This window comes from Bufo gargarizans, chromosome 7, assembly GCF_014858855.1.
Source record: "Bufo gargarizans isolate SCDJY-AF-19 chromosome 7, ASM1485885v1, whole genome shotgun sequence".
NCBI classification, from domain to species: domain Eukaryota; kingdom Metazoa; phylum Chordata; class Amphibia; order Anura; family Bufonidae; genus Bufo; species Bufo gargarizans.
The window spans coordinates 167,748,480-167,767,875 of record NC_058086.1 but is presented as its reverse complement, the minus strand read 5'-3'; the positions used below and the strand labels follow the sequence as shown (position 1 = coordinate 167,767,875).

General features: G+C 41.8%; 1 protein-coding gene across 5 annotated transcripts in view; it reads right to left on the bottom strand.

The window, feature by feature from the left end:
- The window catches only part of FGD5 (FYVE, RhoGEF and PH domain containing 5), a 115,251-nt gene that overhangs the window by 24,765 nt on the left and 71,090 nt on the right, over positions 1 to 19,396 (bottom strand). For all 5 annotated transcript variants that reach the window (XR_006390867.1, XM_044301214.1, XM_044301215.1 and 2 more), the window contains exons 8-12: positions 19,106 to 19,193; positions 10,409 to 10,459; positions 9,262 to 9,320; positions 6,222 to 6,293; positions 1,631 to 1,699 (exon numbers count right to left, since the gene is read on the bottom strand). Coding sequence is in view for 4 of the 5 variants with exons in the window: in XM_044301214.1 (XP_044157149.1) it covers positions 1,631 to 1,699; positions 6,222 to 6,293; positions 9,262 to 9,320; positions 10,409 to 10,459; positions 19,106 to 19,193 (339 nt within the window). In the remaining variant the exon portion in view is untranslated. The remainder of the gene's footprint in view (positions 1 to 1,630; positions 1,700 to 6,221; positions 6,294 to 9,261; positions 9,321 to 10,408; positions 10,460 to 19,105; positions 19,194 to 19,396) is intronic.

The following is a 19,396-nucleotide window of genomic DNA, read 5'->3' as shown; positions in this document are numbered from 1 at the left end:
CCCCCCCTCCTCCTCTGCATATAGTAATGAATCCCTTGAAAGGGACCTAATGGGGGATTCTAAATTAACAGAGGGGAGACCCTTGTACAGAGCGTCCATCAATTAGCAGTGAAGTTGTCTCTGGAGGACTCGGCATTTCCTTGCACTACGGCTACAGCTGATTTCAATAAACACAGTGTAATGCTTGATTTCTCCCGTGGGGGTGCTGCAGGGAAATCAAGCAGTTACTAATTGCTTCTCCTGACGATCATTGGTGGTGGCAGCAGAAGGACGACCTGCTCAGCTTATTTTAAGGGGGAGCTTTTTAACAAAAATTGTAAAGTGGACAACCCCTTTAAGAGCTGCTAAAGGGAAGGAATGAATGTTCGCCCGTCAACACCATTTTTTTATTTTTTTTACCAGATTGTTACAACATTCTAATTCGTGTCGTAATAAATCTTCCTAGAGGTTAAATCTCCAGTTTCCAGATACAGAGCTTCAAATCTCTTCTACAGACATATGGAACAATGTATCGAGCCTAGTACGGCGGTTTTCTGCCACAAACAAAGTCGTAAATTTAGGCGCGTGAGAGTTTTGCACAAAATTATGAGACTTTTTGTGATTTAACCCCACCCTTTTTGAAAAGTGGGAGGAGTTACGACAATTTTGTTAAATGACACAAAAATGTTGCAATCTCATGCCAATGCAGCGGAAAGAAAGATGCGCCAAAGTTATCAAATGAGGTGTCACAGTTTATATTTTACGGCAACACAAGCAATTGCCTTGTTACATTATAACATTGTTGCTGCCTGCGACCACCACTAGAGGGAGCTCATGGCAGACTGAGCATACATAGCACTCAATAATAGAACAGTTTGCGGTGAGCGCCCTCTAGTGGTGGTTTCAGACATAATGGCCTGATTTTTGGTGCATTTTTTCTAATAATATAGATGAAGCTAATAAAAGGGGAGGGGCTTCTTAATAATGAAAATATGAATATTAATTTTAGATTTTATTATGCTGCTATTGATAAGGATGGAATCCGATCCTGAACTGGAAGGTGAGAATGTTATCACCTAGAACTAATTCCGATCCAATCTATTAACTCTTAAAGTGACGGTAACTACAGTTTCATCTGGGATAAGATCCCAATTGATGTAGAAAGTCATGGCCGTAAGCCGCCTCCGTGGAAGGATTCTTGGGGCTGGCTCGCAGCTCTTGGGGTCAGGGAAGGGTCCTTGTTTTGTATCTGAGAAGTTTTACCATCCCTGTAAACAATAGGCCGGGATCAGGAAGTCGGCTGCGGGCGCAGGAGCAGCGTACACTTCCTGCCAGGATGCTCTCTTATAGGAATGCTTGGAAGGGGACTACAGCGCCCAGGATGGCCTGAAGCCAACGGTGGGACCTAGTGACACAGGACAGACCGGCAGGGAAGGGTCTAAACAAGATGATATAAAAATCTTTGGAGAGTTGCAGGTGTGTCCTATAGAGGTGAATGGGAGTGCGCCTGCCTGCGACTTCAACGCAATCAGATGTTGTTTCAGTATGAAAGGAACAGAAATGACCTTGAAGTGTGGATATGGGGCATGAATTCATTTTCGATGTCAGAAATCCCCCCCCCCCACCCCCACCCCGTGTCTCATCATCTTACCAGGAACAAGTGTCGTGGATGGCGGTTTTTCCCGGACACCTTCATTAACGTCCCCTCCTTAACAAACTCCTGTGAGAATAGAAAGAGACGAGAGTGAGGACAATAACGAGAAGAAGAAGGAAACGTCACATGACCCGAGGACCGCAGACTGCGCCAATTATACCGCTATAAATAGCATCATTTACACCCAACCAGTGGCAAGAGTGCGAAATCCACTGCAAAGGCGCAAATCAGGACCAAATCATCAGTGTGTTGTTCTGTACCCCGAGTGTCATCATCCTGTACCCCGAGTGTCAGTGTCATTATCCTGTACCCCAAGTGTCAGTGTCATTATCCTGTACCCCGAGTGTCAGTGTCATTATCCTGTACCCCAAGTGTCAGTGTCATTATCCTGTACCCCGAGTGTCAGTGTCATTATCCTGTACCCCAAGTGTCAGTGTCATTATCCTGTACCCCAAGTGTCAGTGTCATCATCCTGTACCCCAAGTGTCAGTGTCATTATCCTGTACCCCAAGTGTCAGTGTCATTATCCTGTACCCCGAGTGTCATTATCCTGTACCCCGAGTGTCAGCGTCATTATCCTGTACCCCGAGTGTCAGGGTCATTATCCTGTACCCCGAGTGTCAGGGTCATTATCCTGTACCCCGAGTGTCAGTGTCATTATCCTGTACCCCGAGTGTCAGTGTCATTATCCTGTACCCCGAGTGTCAGTGTCATTATCCTGTACCCCGAGTGTCAGTGTCATTATCCTGTACCCCGAGTGTCAGTGTCATTATCCTGTACCCCGAGTGTCAGTGTCATTATCCTGTACCCCGAGTGTCAGTGTCATTATCCTGTACCCCCGAGTGTCAGTGTCATTATCCTGTACCCCGAGTGTCAGTCGTCATTATCCTGTACCCTGAGTGTCAGTGTCATTATCCTGTACCCCGAGTGTCAGTGTCATTATCCTGTACCCCGAGTGTCAGTGTCATTATCCTGTACCCCAGTGTCAGTGTCATTATCCTGTACCCCGAGTGTCAGTGTCATTATCCTGTACCCCGAGTGTCAGTGTCATTATCCTGTACCCCGAGTGTCAGTGTCATTATCCTGTACCCCGAGTGTCAGTGTCATTATCCGGTACCCCGAGTGTCAGTGTCATTAATCCTGTACCCCGAGTGTCAGTGTCATTATCCTGTACCCCGAGTGTCAGTGTCATTATCCTGTACCCCGAGTGTCAGCGTCATTATCCTGTACCCTGAGTGTCAGCGTCATTAGCCTGTACCCCGAGTGTCAGTGTCATTATCCTGTACCCCGAGTGTCATTATCCTATACCCCGAGTGTCAGTGTGTCATTATCCTGTACCCCAAGTGTCAGCGTCATTATCCTGTACCCCGAGTGTCAGTGTCATTATCCTGTACCCCAAGTGTCAGCGTCATTATCCTGTACCCCGAGTGTCAGTGTCATTATCCTGTACCCCGAGTGTCAGCGTCATTATCCTGTACCCCAAGTGTCAGGGTCATTATCCTGTACCCCGAGTGTCAGCGTCATTATCCTGTACCCCAGTGTCAGTGTCATCATCCTGTACCCCGAGTGTCAGTATCAGTATCCAGGTACCCCAAGTGTCCAGCGTCATTATCCTGTACCCCAAGTGTCAGTGTCATTATCCTGTACCCCAAGTGTCATTATCCTGTACCCCGAGTGCAGGGTCATTATCCTGTACCCCGAGTGTCAGGGTCATTATCCTGTACCCCGAGTGTCAGTGTCATCATCCTGTACCCCGAGTGTCAGTGTCATTATCCTATACCCCGAGTGTCAGCGTCATTATCCTGTACCCCAAGTGTCAGTGTCATCATCCTGTACCCCGAGTGTCAGTATCATTATCCTGTACCCCGAGTGTCAGCGTCATTATCCTGTACCCCAAGTGTCAGCGTCATTATCCTGTACCCCGAGTGTCAGCGTCATTATCCTGTACCCCAAGTGTCAGTGTCATTATCCTGTACCCCAAGTGTCATTATCCTGTACCCCAAGTGTCATTATCCTGTACCCCGAGTGTCAGTGTCATTATCCTATACCCCGAGTGTCAGCGTCATTATCCTGTACCCCGAGTGTCAGCGTCATTATCCTGTACCCCAAGTGTCAGTGTCATTATCCTGTACCCCAAGTGTCATTATCCTGTACCCCGAGTGTCAGTGTCATTATCCTGTACCCCGAGTGTCATTATCCTGTACCCCAAGTGTCAGCGTCATTATCCTGTACCCCGAGTGTCAGTGTCATTATCCTGTACCCCGAGTGTCAGTGTCACTATCCTGTACCCCGAGTGTCAGTGTCACTATCCTGTACCCCGAGTGTCAGTGTCATTATCCTGTACCCCGAGTGTCAGTGTCATTATCCTGTACCCCCGAGTGTCAGCGTCATTATCCTGTACCCCGAGTGTCAGTGTCATTATCCTGTACCCCGAGTGTCAGTGTCATTATCCTGTACCCCGAGTGTCATTATCCTGTACCCCGAGTGTCAGTGTGTCATTATCCTGTACCCCAAGTGTCAGCGTCATTATCCTGTACCCCGAGTGTCAGCGTCATTATCCTGTACCCCGAGTGTCAGCGTCATTATCCTGTACCCCAAGTGTCAGTGTCATTATCCTGTACCCCAAGTGTCAGTGTCCATTATCCTGTACCCCGAGTGTCAGCGTCATTATCCTGTACCCCGAGTGTCCAGTGTCATCATCCTGTACCCCCGAGTGTCAGTATCATTATCCTGTACCCCAAGTGTCAGCGTCATTATCCTGTACCCCAAGTGTCAGTGTCCATTATCCTGTACCCCAAGTGTCATTATCCTGTACCCCAAGTGTCAGTGTCATTATCCTGTACCCCGAGTGTCAGGGTCATTATCCTGTACCCCGAGTGTCAGTGTCATCATCCTGTACCCCGAGTGTCAGTATCATTATCCTGTACCCCAAGTGTCAGCGTCATTATCCTGTACCCCAAGTGTCAGTGTCATTATCCTGTACCCCAAGTGTCATTATCCTGTACCCCGAGTGTCAGGGTCATTATCCTGTACCCCGAGTGTTCAGGGTCATTATCCTGTACCCGAGTGTCAGCGTCATTATCCTGTACCCCGAGTGTCAGTGTCATCATCCTGTACCCCGAGTGTCAGTGTCATTATCCTGTACCCCGAGTGTCAGCGTCATTATCCTGTACCCCGAGTGTCAGTGTCATTATCCTGTAACCCCAAGTGTCAGCGTCATTATCCTGTACCCCAAGTGTCAGTGTCATTATCCTGTACCCCAAGTGTCATTATCCTGTACCCCGAGTGTCAGGGTCATTATCCTGTACCCCGAGTGTCAGTGTCAATATCCTGTACCCCAAGTGTCATTATCCTGTACCCCGAGTGGTCAGTGTTATTATCCTGTACCCCGAGTGTCAGCGTCATTATCCTGTACCCGAGTGTCAGTGTCATTATCCTGTACCCCAAGTGTCATTATCCTGTACCCCAAGTGTCAGTGTCATTATCCTGTACCCCGAGTGTCAGGGTCATTATCCTGTACCCCGAGTGTCAGTGTCATTATCCTGTACCCCGAGTGTCACTGTCATTTACTGTACCCAGAGTGTCAGAGTCATTATCCTGTCCCCCGAGTGTCAGTGTCATTATCCTGTCCCCGAGTGTCAGTCTCATTATCCTGTACCCCAAGTGTCAGTGTGTCATTATCCTGTACCCCAAGTGTCAGCGTCATTATCCTGTACCCCGAGTGTCAGCGTCATTATCCTGTACCCCGAGTGTCAGTGTCATTATCCTGTACCCCGAGTGTCAGTGTCATTATCCTGTGCCCCAAGTGTCAGTGTGTCATTATCCTGTACCCCAAGTGTCAGTGTCATCATCCTGTACCCCGAGTGTCAGTGTCATTATCCTGTACCCCGAGTGTCAGTGTCATTATCCTGTACCCGAAGTGTCAGTGTCATTATCCTGTACCCCGAGTGTCAGTGTCATTATCCTGTACCCGAAGTGTCAGTGTCATTATCCTGTACCCCAAGTGTCAGTGTCATCATCCTGTACCCCGAGTGTCAGTGTCATTATCCTGTACCCCGAGTGTCAGTGTCATTATCCTGTACCCGAAGTGTCAGCGTGTCATTATCCTGTACCCCAAGTGTCAGCGTCATTATCCTGTGCCCGAAGTGTCAGCGTCATTATCCTGTACCCCGAGTGTCAGCGTCATTATCCTGTACCCCGAGTGTCAGCGTCATTATCCTGTACCCCGAGTGTCAGCGTCATTATCCTGTACCCCGAGTGTCATTATCCTTTACACCCACATTTCTCTTCACATTCTCACAGCCTAACTATATGGGTTGTTAAAATTGCTATAGGTAGCGCAGGGGCAGCACTGAGACGGCCCGAGGGCCCCCATGTCACATATGGCACAGTGGTTACAGATTCTGCCCCGGGCCCCGGAGCTTTGTGCCTCTGATTATCTGACGTCACTGGGGGGGGGATCCTGCTGAAGTTCTTTAATTCCTGAATCCACATTTGTGTGAAGGAAAACCTTTCATAACCCAAGGCAGGGGGGACTTCTCCATGACTGATGATGATGAGGAGGATTCTGCGGCCAGTCGTTACTTACTCTCCCGGGCTGGAGGAGACTGCGCTGTCCCCGGACGCTGTACTCGATCTGTACCAATTTCTGCAGATTCTCCTACAACAGACACAATGGAGCAGACGATTCACGACTTTCACATCCACAAAATGTTATTTTAATTGTTTCGCTTTTTGTTGTGAAGTATAAATCACGTCCGGAGCTGCTAACAATCCGCCGCTGACGGCAAAATGCGCCTCCTGCTCATCTGCTTAATAACAAGGTTCACACCGCAGGTGGCGGAGCAGGAAGACGCTGGTGTGAATCGCAGCACAGGCACTGAATTTTTGCAAAGAATAAACAAGCGTCATTGTGTCCATCAATGTTAATTCAGCGGCTTCATCCCGCAGTCACCACGGAGGTGTCGTGGTAACTTGCAGAGCATTGTCTTTATTTAAAGGGGCAGTGACCTACTTAGAAATTCCTAATGTCTCATTAGGAAATTGTTGGGCATGCAATTGTCTAATATTATATTTTATAGCATACCAGCAATGAAGGTGAACCCATATATAACATACTGTATATACAATTCCTGCCCAAGTTAGTGCAAAAATCATTCTACAGCAGCAATATGATTGGAATGCAAGGTTCTTGCACACCTGGTGGTCGATGGTGGTACTGCGAGTATTCAGCACTTTTTTGGAGCTTCCAGACACCTGCAGCACACTGTTCCCTCTACCCCCACAAAACACACACTTGTAAAAATCTGAGCTGCCTGTTATCACCACTAGGTGGCAGTCTGTAAGGGGAGGGGGGTGTAAAGGATTCCACACCTGTCCATAGATCACGTCTGGTACTGCAGCTCAGCCCCACCTAAGAGAATTGGGTTTAGCTGCAATGCCACACACAACCTGTGGACAAGAAACAAACTTAAAAAAAAAAAAAAACTTTTACAACCCCTTTAATTAAGACTCCTAAAGAGGAGGCCATACTGGTCGCCCCCTAGTGGCAGCTAAAATTATCATAAAAGAAGCATGAGCTCTGCTCTGTACTGAAAAAAAAAATTAAGTATTTTTGGAAAAAGCTACTAATCTTTTATGCTGCTAGTTGGTAATGGTACAAGGCAGACCCTTACCATAAATACACAGTTGCCCCCTGGCAAATTGATCGACAACTAGTGATTCTATCAGAATGTTCCTGTAAAGACTCTGCAGGTGCCCGAAATCTCCTAAATATTAATAAATGCTTGCAGTACCATTACGGACCACCAGGGGTGCAGGAACCTTTAATTTTAATTGCACTTTATGTGTACTTTGTGCACTAACTGGGGCAGGAGTGTTATATACTCTGGGGGCGACTGAGCAGATAGCAAACACTATGCAGAATAGAATTCGAGGCAGCGACTTTCTGCTGTTATGTCACCCCCGCAGATTTATGTGTCGGTGATATTGTTGTCTATAGCCGACGAGTCCACCTCACAGTTACAGATGTATTTTTTAGCATCTCGTAAGAAAAGCATTACATCCTCGGTGACCAGATCTGATGGACTTATTGATCTCGCCCTGCATCGACCCAGCAATGAGAAAACCTCCAGATGGAGAAGAAAACTCTCCCTGCTCCCACGGGGGCTGACATGTTAGTGCTCAAGAAATTTCTCAATGTTGACAAGTGGCCTCTGGAGAGAACGCCGAGAGGATTTTCTGACTATTTAAAGATAAAACCGGAGCAAAGCCATCGTAATAAAAGACGATACCGGGGACTCTTAAAGGGGCAGTCCCTTCCAAGACATGGCTGGTATAGGGTGGGCTGTGGTGGCTAACCTCCGGTGGTAAAACTACAACCCCCAAGATGTACACTTGCTTGGCAGTTCTCAAGACTTCATAGAAATTAATGGAGCACGCTGGGAGTCGTAGTTTCACCACAGCTGGAGGTTAGCCATCACTGGGGTCATACATGTCTACCAAGAGATCAAGTTGTTCCAGGTATCCAAACTCCCCCATTATCTGTTACTTAAAGGGGTTGTCTCATCTTAGACAATGGGGGCATATCGCAAGGATATGCCCCCATTGTCTGATAGGTGCGGGTCCCACCTATATCGAGAACGGAGTGGGGAGCGCTGTGGCCGGAGGACCCCAGATTTCCCGGGGTCCGTCCACCGCCAAACGCTAATCTCCGCGGCCCATGCTCCCATTCATTTCTATAGGGCAGACGGCAATAGCCGAGCCAGCGTTCGGCTATTTTTGGCGGCCCCATAGAAATGAATGGAGGTTCACTTTCGGGGCTCCGTTCTCGATATAGGTGGGACCCGCACCTATAAGACAATGGGGGCATATCCTAGCAATATGCCCCCATTGTTTTGAGATGAGAAAACCCCTTTAAGTAATAGATAATGGGGGAGTTTGGATACCTGGAAAAAACAATCAGAAATTGCTTCTAAGGTGTCCAATTAAAGGGGTTGTTCACTCCGTCTATTTGGGCATTTGGTGATAGAAGAGGGCACCCCCCTCTATAAATTGGGGGTACAGACCCAGACCAACTCCTACACTGGTGCACCCAGCTTGTCCATGTGTCCACCTATCAAACTCAATGGGTGCCATCCAATACTCCATTTCCCACTGAAAGGAGGACATGTACTGGTAGTAGGACCCCCCCCCCCCCCCCCCCCCCCTGGAATGGGGGATCTGTCATCTATAATGAGGTCCCTAAAATGGACACTCCCTTTAAAATGATATTTTAGATGACAAATGGCTCTAAGTTTATTTTGTAACTGGAGGCAGGAAGTGGTCGCCATCGGCGGCCATTTTTGAGACGTCTGGTAGCTGCCTTTGGTCACTGTGCATGCAGAGATCCAGTATATACAGTGGCTTCTTCCGCCATCCCGCCTCTCTGCATGATATTTATAGTCAAATCCCTATTCCTTAGGGGGGTAGGAAGCCCACAGGACAGCCCACGGGCCCCCAGCTAGTACTGCAACTTTTAAAGTGATAGTGCGCAAATAATACTCCGCTGTGAGGCGAAGATTAGGGATGTTTCATCCGAAGTCAATTCGCTCATCCCTAGCGAAGACATAGTGGTGACTTTCACTTACCCCGTGGCGCATGCTCTCAATCGCCCGATCTGCAACTTCTGAGACAATGAGCAGGGCGGCTGTCAGAAAAGAGAAAAGTATCAGAATCCAACGTTTTATATATTCAATGTTCTATTTGCATAACTCTTGGGACCGCGCTGTGCCTTTCCCCCAAGTCAGGGCGCCGGTCACCTTCGCGGCTGTGTATGGTTTTTTTAAACGTTATTTTCACTCCGTTTTCAGCGCCACCTGTGTTTTCTTCCCCGGGTTTAACTCCACGTCCCATGAATTTTCATTGCCGCCATTGATTATGTGTCAACGTGATGAAACAATTTTGCATCTCAGATTTTCCCCCCGTCTGCTTTTCTCTGTGCACATTTGAGTTTGATGAATTGACTGCAACAAAATTTGCGCGGACGAGCAGGACGGCCGTCTGGAAGTTCCTTAAGTGTGACTTTGATGAAGAGACTGTGGCGGAGGAGGACTGCGGGGCATTAATTAACCCCTGTGCTAGTAAAGAGCGCTCACCCATAGACTTCATACATGCACAGCGTATATATGGAAGGGTGGGTTCGCATCACGTTTTATGCCTCCATTTAATGTATACGTTAGAAAAAAAAATATGGATATAAAAACGCAGCACACCACGTTCTTGTATCCTGCAGAGTCCGGTAAAAAATAAAAATAAAGTATATGTTTGTTTTTTACAATGGTAAAAAACATACTTTAAAAAAAAAATATGGAACTCTATGGTGAACGGATGTCACTTTATGGCATCAGTCTGAGGCATCTGTTTAACGGATACGTTTTCTGTATACGTTAAACAGATGGGAAAAACGCGATGTGAACCCAGTGTTTCACAGCCGTGTGCGGGCCGTGGAACCGCGGCCTGGATCCCTCCTGAGAGCAGGAGCGCACGGCGTCACTGGTTGCTATAACGCCGTGCGCTCCCTGCTGCCGGCACAGTACAGTAATACACTGGTATAGTAATACACTGCGGCAGCAGGGAGCGCACGGCGTCATAGCAACCAGTGACGCCTTGCGCTCCTGCTCTCAGGAGGGATCCAGGCCGCGGTTCCACGGCCCACACACGGCTGTGAAACACGGCCGTGTGCATGGGGCCTTATACACATAGTATATCTACATCTTCATCTTGAGATTTACTGACCCTGAGTGTCTTCATACTCCACCAGGTCAGGACAGAGATTGTTCAGATAATCTGCAGGAAAAATTATTAGAAATGGTTCAGAACAAAAAAAATGAAATGATACAGCAACATAATATTACATCTGCTTTTATCTCCACTGTCTCCTATAGGCGTACAGAGCATAAAGGCAGAATATACAGTCCTGATCAAAAGTTTAAGACCACTTGAAAAATGGAAAAAAAATCCTATTTAGCACGGCTGGATCTTAACAAGGTTCCAAGTGGAGCTTCAACCTGCAACAAGAAGAAATGGGAGGGAGACAGAACATTTTTTGAGCATTCAATTTAATGAAAACAACGAATAAACTGAAACAGGCTGATCAAAAGTTTAGGACCACACCTCAAAAAAAAACAAAAAAACCCCAAAACAGAAATCCAACTTCCAAACATGACCTCAGTAATGAGTAGCTCCGCCGTTATTGTTTCGGGATGCTTGATGCAAGCGTTTCCATGAGGTGAGTGGGAACATTTCTCCAAGTGGTGAAGACGGCCGCACGAAGGCCATCTACTGTCCGGAACTGTTGTCCATTGTTGTAAACGTCCCTTGCCATCCATCCCCAAAGGTTCTCAATTGGATTTAGATCAGGGGAAGCCGCAGGATGGGCCAGAAGAGTGATGTTATTCTCCTGGAAGAAGTCCCTTGTCCTGCGGGCATTGTGTACTGTAGCGTTGTCCTGTTACCCCACAGACGAGGGCCCTCAGTCATGAGGAACGCTCTCTGCAACATCTGGACATAGCCAGCGGCCGTTTGACGCCCCTGCACTTCCTGAAGCTCCATTGTTCCACTGAAGGAAAAAGCCCCCCAGACCATTATGGCGCCCCCTCCACTGTGGCGCGTAGAAAACATCTCAGGTGGGATGTGCTTGTCATGCCAGTAACGCTGGAAACCATCAGGACCATCAAGGTTACATTTTTTCTCATCAGAGAATAAAACTTTCTTCCACCTTTGAATGTCCCATGTTTCTCTCCTGCAAAGTCCAAACGAGCAGTTCTGTGGCGTTCAAGGAGACGAGGTCTTTGAAGACGTTTTTTGTTTTTGAAGCCCTTCAGTCTCAGATGCGTCTGATGGTTATGGGGCTGCAGTCAGCACCAGTAAGGGCCTTAATTTGGGTCGAGGATCGTCCAGTGTCTTGACGGACAGCCAATTGGATCCTCCAGGTCAGTGCTGATGAAATGTTTTTGGGGTCTTCCACTTGACTTTTTTATTCCATAACCCTCAGGATCATTTAAGAAATTCCAAATGACTGTCTTACTGCGTCCCACCTCAGGAGCGATGGCGCGCTGTGAGAGACCCTGCTTATGCAGTTCAACAACCCGACCTCGTTCAAAAAGGGAGAGTTTTTTTGCCTTTGCCATCACAACGTGTGACCTGACAGAGAATGACAATGAATCCACATCTTTGCACAGATTTGGCCTTTTAAAGGCAGGTGGTCCTAAACTATGGATCAGCTGAAAAACAGCCTGTTTCAGTTTAATCGTTGTTTTCAATTAATGCTCAAAAAATGTTGTGTCTCCCTCCCATTTCTTCTTGTTGCATGCTGAAGCTCTACTTGGGACCTTGTTAAGATCCAACAATGTAAAATATGATTTTTTGCCATTTTTCAACTGGTCTTAAACTTTTAATCAGAACTGTATAACCACTATAGTCCCAATTTTAGATTGGATTTATGCTGATGTGTTTAATTCACAGGATGGAAACAATTGTAACAAGAGACCTAGGACAACTCAGATGTTTATCCACTGCCTGTAAACAATGTATCTTTCCATTTACTGAAGTAAACAATCAGGAGAAAATGAAATAAGGAATATTAGAAAGCAGTAGAAGTTCTACTGTAGAACTTTTTATTGTACAAGGATTAGGCTACATGCACACGTTCAGGATTCATGTGCGGAGCACGCAGGTGTTCGCAGGCAAATCTGTGAGGTCAATCCGCATCAATTGGTGCAGATTTGCGTGCGGTTTCGGTGCGGATTTTCCGCATGCGGATTTTACTAAGTGAATGAAGAAAATACGGTCAGGAAAGATAAAATAAATTGACATGCTGCGGATTTTAAAATCCGCACCGCAGGTCAAAATCCGTGCGGAAAAAATTTGCAACGTGCGCACTGAGAATTTCAAATTCTCATAGAATAAAATGTACATGCAGTGCGGATTTTCCAAACGCAAATCCGCGCTGAAAATCCGCAAGCAATCCTAATTGTGTGCATTTAGCCTAGAGTTCCTTTATAAAAAACTGGAGAATTACTTAAGTGACGTTTTCAGTTTTTGATTATTTCACAAAAGCTCAACAATCTCTGTAATTTCCAAACTTCTATGACTATTTCCTGAACTTGGGGATGAATCTTTACCTAGTAATATTGTATATTCTATCTTTTATTAAGAATCAAGAGCATGACACCAATATGTCAGAGTGAGACGCGGCCCTCATATATCTGCTCCTGGCTCTGCATCACGCTGATAATCTGGAGGAACAATATTACATTTCTCAATTGTCAGAGGACGAATAAATGAGTGAAACTGCTGCTCAAGACACTGCTCTAAATTCATTACTGACACAGACACAGGTGTCCCCGGGGTGCGGACCAACTCACAGTCACATACGGTATGTCAGTGGAGATTTATACAAAATGTATAACTTTATTAGAAAAGTGATACTTCTTTATTGGATAAAAGTTGCATTTGGTGGGTTATCTAAAGGGCAACAGTAGCAACATATGGGGTAGCATAATACTAGTTATATACCTGTACACAGAAGCAGTATTATAGTAGGTATATTCTTGTACATAGAGGCAGTATTATAGTAGTTATATTCTTGTACATAGGAGGCAGTATTATAGTAGTTATATTCTTGTACATAGGAGCAGTATTATAGTAGTTATTTCTTGTACATAGAGCAGTATATAGTAGTTATATTCTTGTACATAGGAGCAGTATTATAGTAGTTATATTCTTGTACATAGGAGGCAGTATATAGTAGTTATATTCTTGTACATAGGGGCAGTATTATAGTAGTTATATTCCTGTACATAGGGGCAGTATTATAGTAGTTATATTCCTGTACATAGGCGCAGTTAGTATAGTAGTTATATTCTGTACATAGGAGCAGTATTATAGTAGTTATATTCTTGTACATAGGAGGCAGTATATAGTAGTTATATTCTGTACATAGAGGCAGTATTATATGTAGTTATATTCTTGTACACCGGAGGCAGTATTATAGTAGTTATATTCTTGTACATAGGAAGCGTATTATAGTAGTTATATTCTTGTACATAGGAGGCAGTATTATAGTAGTTATATTCTTGTACACAGAGGCAGTATTATAGTAGTTATATTCTTGTACATAGGAGCAGTATTATAGTAGTTATATTCTGTACATAGGAGGCAGTATTATAGTAGTTATATTCTTGTACATAGGAGGAGTATTATAGTAGTTATATTCTTGTACATAGGAGCAGTAGTATAGTAGTTATATTTCTTGTACATAGGAGGCAGTATTATAGTAGTTATATCTTGTACATAGGAGCAGTATTATAGTAGTTATATTCTTGTACATATGGAGCAGTATTATAGTAGTTATATTCTTGTACATAGGAGCAGTATTATAGTAGTTATATTCTTGTACATAGGAGCAGTATTATAGTAGTTATATTCTTGTACATAGGAGCAGTATTATAGTAGTTATATTCTTGTACATAGGAGCAGTATTATAGTAGTTATATTCTTGTACATAGGAGCAGTATTATAGTAGTTATATTCTTGTACATAGGAGCAGTATTATAGTAGTTATATTCTTGTACATAGGAGCAGTATTATAGTAGTTATATTCTTGTACATAGGAGCAGTATTATAGTAGTTATATTCTTGTACATAGGAGCAGTATTATAGTAGTTATATTCTTGTACATAGGAGCAGTATTATAGTAGTTATATTCTTGTACATAGGAGCAGTATTATAGTAGTTATATTCTTGTACATAGGAGCAGTATTATAGTAGTTATATTCTTGTACATAGGAGCAGTATTATAGTAGTTATATTCTTGTACATAGGAGCAGTATTATAGTAGTTATATTCTTGTACATAGGAGCAGTATTATAGTAGTTATATTCTTGTACATAGGAGCAGTATTATAGTAGTTATATTCTTGTACATAGGAGCAGTATTATAGTAGTTATATTCTTGTACATAGGAGCAGTATTATAGTAGTTATATTCTTGTACATAGGAGTATTATAGTAGTTATATTCTTGTACATAGGAGCAGTATTATAGTAGTTATATTCTTGTACATAGGAGCAGTATTATAGTAGTTATATTCTTGTACATAGGAGCAGTATTATAGTAGTTATATTCTTGTACATAGGAGCAGTATTATAGTAGTTATATTCTTGTACATAGGAGCAGTATTATAGTAGTTATATTCTTGTACATAGGAGCAGTATTATAGTAGTTATATTTGTACATAGGAGCAGTATTATAGTAGTTATATTCTTGTACATAGGAGCAGTATTATAGTAGTTATATTCTTGTACATAGGAGCAGTATTATAGTAGTTATATTCTTGTACATAGGAGCAGTATTATAGTAGTTATATTCTTGTACATAGGAGCAGTATTATAGTAGTTATATTCTTGTACATAGGAGCAGTATTATAGTAGTTATTTAGTGTACATAGGAGGCAGTATTTATAGTAGTTTATATTCTTGTACATAGGAAGCAGTATATAGTAGTTAATTCTTGTACATAGGAGCAGTATTATAGTAGTTATATATTGTACATAGGACGGCAGTATTATAGTAGTTATATCCTTGTACATGGAGCAGTATTAAAAAAATAGTAGTTATATTCTTGTACCTAGGAGGCAGTATTATAGTAGTTATATCTTGTACATAGGAGCAGTATATAGTAGTTTATTCTTGTACATAGGAGGCAGTATTATAGTAGTTATATCTTGTACACAGGAGGCAGTATTATAGTAGTTATATTCTTTACACAGGAGGCAGTATTATAGTAGTTATATTCTTGTACATAGGAAACAGTATTATAGTAGTTATATTCTTGTACATAGCAGGCAGTATTATAGTAGTTATATTCTTGTAACAAGAGGAAGGTATTATAGTAGTTATATTCTTGTACATAGAGCCTATTATAGTAGTTATATTCTTGTACATAGGAGCAGTATTATAGTAGTTATATTCTTGTACATAGGAGCAGTATTATAGTAGTTATATTCTTGTACATAGGAGCAGTATTATAGTAGTTATATTCTTGTACATAGGAGCAGTATTATAGTAGTTATATTCTTGTACATAGGAGCAGTATTATAGTAGTTATATTCTTGTACATAGGAGCAGTATTATAGTAGTTATATTCTTGTACATAGGAGCAGTATTATAGTAGTTATATTCTTGTACATAGGAGCAGTATTATAGTAGTTATATTCTTGTACATAGGAGCAGTATTATAGTAGTTATATTCTTGTACATAGGAGCAGTATTATAGTAGTTATATTCTTGTACATAGGAGCAGTATTATAGTATTATATTCTTGTACATAGGAGCAGTATTATAGTAGTTATATTCTTGTACATAGGAGTATTATAGTAGTTATATTCTTGTACATAGGAGCAGTATTATAGTAGTTATATTCTTGTACATAGGAGCAGTATTATAGTAGTTATATTCTTGTACATAGGAGCAGTATTATAGTAGTTATATTCTTGTACATAGGAGCAGTATTATAGTAGTTATATTCTTGTACATAGGAGCAGTATTATAGTAGTTATATTCTTGTACATAGGAGCAGTATTATAGTAGTTATATTCTTGTACATAGGAGCAGTATTATAGTAGTTATATTCTTGTACATAGGAGCAGTATTATAGTAGTTATATTCTTGTACATAGGAGCAGTATTATAGTAGTTATATTCTTGTACATAGGAGGCAGTATTATAGTAGTTATATTCTTGTACATAGGAGCAGTATTATAGTAGTTATATTCTTGTACATAGGAGCAGTATTATAGTAGTTATATTCTTGTACATAGGAGCAGTATTATAGTAGTTATATTCTTGTACATAGGAGCAGTATTATAGTAGTTATATTCTTGTACATAGGAGCAGTATTATAGTAGTTATATTCTTGTACATAGGAGCAGTATTATAGTAGTTATATTCTTGTACATAGGAGCAGTATTATAGTAGTTATATTCTTGTACATAGGAGCAGTATTATAGTAGTTATATTCTTGTACATAGGAGCAGTATTATAGTAGTTATATTCTTGTACATAGGAGCAGTATTATAGTAGTTATATTCTTGTACATAGGAGCAGTATTATAGTAGTTATATTCTTGTACATAGGAGCAGTATTATAGTAGTTATATTCTTGTACATAGGAGCAGTATTATAGTAGTTATATTCTTGTACATAGGAGTATTATAGTAGTTATATTCTTGTACATAGGAGCAGTATTATAGTAGTTATATTCTTGTACATAGGAGCAGTATTATAGTAGTTATATTCTTGTACATAGGAGCAGTATTATAGTAGTTATATTTTGTACATAGGAGCAGTATTATAGTAGTTATATTCTTGTACATAGGAGCAGTATTATAGTAGTTATATTCTTGTACATAGGAGCAGTATTATAGTAGTTATATTCTTGTACATAGGAGCAGTATTATAGTAGTTATATTCTTGTACATAGGAGCAGTATTATAGTAGTTATATTCTTGTACATAGGAGCAGTATTATAGTAGTTATATTCTTGTACATAGGAGCAGTATTATAGTAGTTATATTCTTGTACATAGGAGCAGTATTATAGTAGTTATATTCTTGTACATAGGAGGTATTATAGTAGTTATATTCTTGTACATAGGAGCAGTATTATAGTAGTTATATTCTTGTACATAGGAGCAGTATTATAGTAGTTATATTCTTGTACATAGGAGCAGTATTATAGTAGTTATATTCTTGTACATAGGAGCAGTATTATAGTAGTTATATTCTTGTACATAGGAGCAGTATTATAGTAGTTATATTCTTGTACATAGGAGCAGTATTATAGTAGTTATATTCTTGTACATAGAGTATTATAGTAGTTATATTCTTGTACATAGGAGCAGTATTATAGTAGTTATATTCTTGTACATAGGAGGAGTATTATAGTAGTTATATTCTTGTACATAGCAGGCAGTATTATAGCAGTTATATTCTTGTACATAGGAGCAGTATTATAGTAGTTATATTCTGGTATATAGGAGGCAGTATTATAGTAGTTATATTCTTGTACATAGGAGGCAGTAATATAGTAGTATATATTCTTGTACATAGGAGCAGTATTATGTAGTTATATTCTTGTACATAGGAGCAGTATTATAGTAGTTATATTCTTGTACATAGGAGCAGTATTATAGTAGTTATATTCTTGTACATAGGAGCAGTATTATAGTAGTTATATTCTTGTACATAGGAGGCAGTATTATAGTAGGTTATATTCTTGTACATAGGAGCAGTATTATAGTAGTTATATTCTTGTACATAGGAGCAGATTATAGTAGTTATATCCCTGTACATAGGAGGCAGTATTATAGTAGTTATATTCTTGTACATAGGAGCAGTATTATAGTAGTTATATTCTTGTACATAGGAGGCAGTATTATAGTAGTTATATTCTTGTACATAGGAGCTGTATTATAGTAATTATATACCTATATGGTAGCTATATTCCTTAACATTTTCTGATTTCATTCTGGTTTAATAATATCTGTAAGAACTGGTTAAGTACGGCTGACGGCTGAGGTGAGATATGAATGCAGTAAATGCCTCTGCCACTCCGGGTAGACAGTACTGAGAAGTGACCTGTTCCATTGCAGGCAGTTTTATGGACAGTACGGTAATAATACACCCTGTAACCAAACACGAGAAATTGCGATTATGTCAGTGACTGTAAATATAAGAAAGAGGCTGAACCCGGAAAAAAATAATTTCCAGTTACAGTCCAGGAAGAAATTAATTTTCGTCCTCTGGGAATGGTCTGACAGCTGGCACAGTATAGTGGTGCTGCCACCTCTGCCATTTGTTACTAAGCAGAATATAAGCTCAAAAGTTAGTAGTTTATTGCTGAAACTGCTTAAAGAACATTACACTTGTGAAATGGAAACATTCTTACAAAATGTATAAAAGAAACAAGTCTTCAATAGTCTTTGATTAAAAATGTCCTTCCGTTTTTTATTAATAGCTCTTTTCAGGTCACATCATATCTGTAGATCAGGGATCAGCCTCCTCCGGCACTCTAGCTGTTCCGAAACTACAACTCCGCGAATCCTCCCCTCACTTCTATGGGAGTTACAAGAACAGCTAAATAAGTATGCATGCTGGGAGTTGTAATTTCACAGCGGCTGGAGTGCCGAAAGTTGCTGATCCCTGCTGTAGATTATCAAGACAGGGGAATGACTGCAGGATCCGACTACACAGAGTTTGTTTGTAGTCTGTAACCATGGAGACACATAGGTCTGCAGAGGAGTGGTTACTGAAAATGGTAGATTTTAAATGAATACTATTTCTGAATTTACTTAGCTTTGATTCAGATGCGTTGGAGCAATTAAAACACATCACTGCAAAAGTGAACATGTCCTTTAAAAACCAGAAGGGTCTCACCTGTGAGGATCATGTGATACTGGAAGATTCTCTGCACCACTTTCACCAGTTTGTGTTTAACACTCGACTGTCCACGCTGGAAGTTCCTCTGCTCTCCGGAAAGAAAGGGGAAAAAAAAGAAATGTTCCAATATTATTGCCTGCATATTTATGGAAGCCATCTGTGTCTAGGAAAGCTGGGGCATAACAAATAAAGCTGCAGGTACCGCACAGCAGGGGTTTACCCATCTTTCCTAAAGTCAGGAATGGAAAATATGCTGGATTGTGCAATAATACACAAGCAGAGGATGAA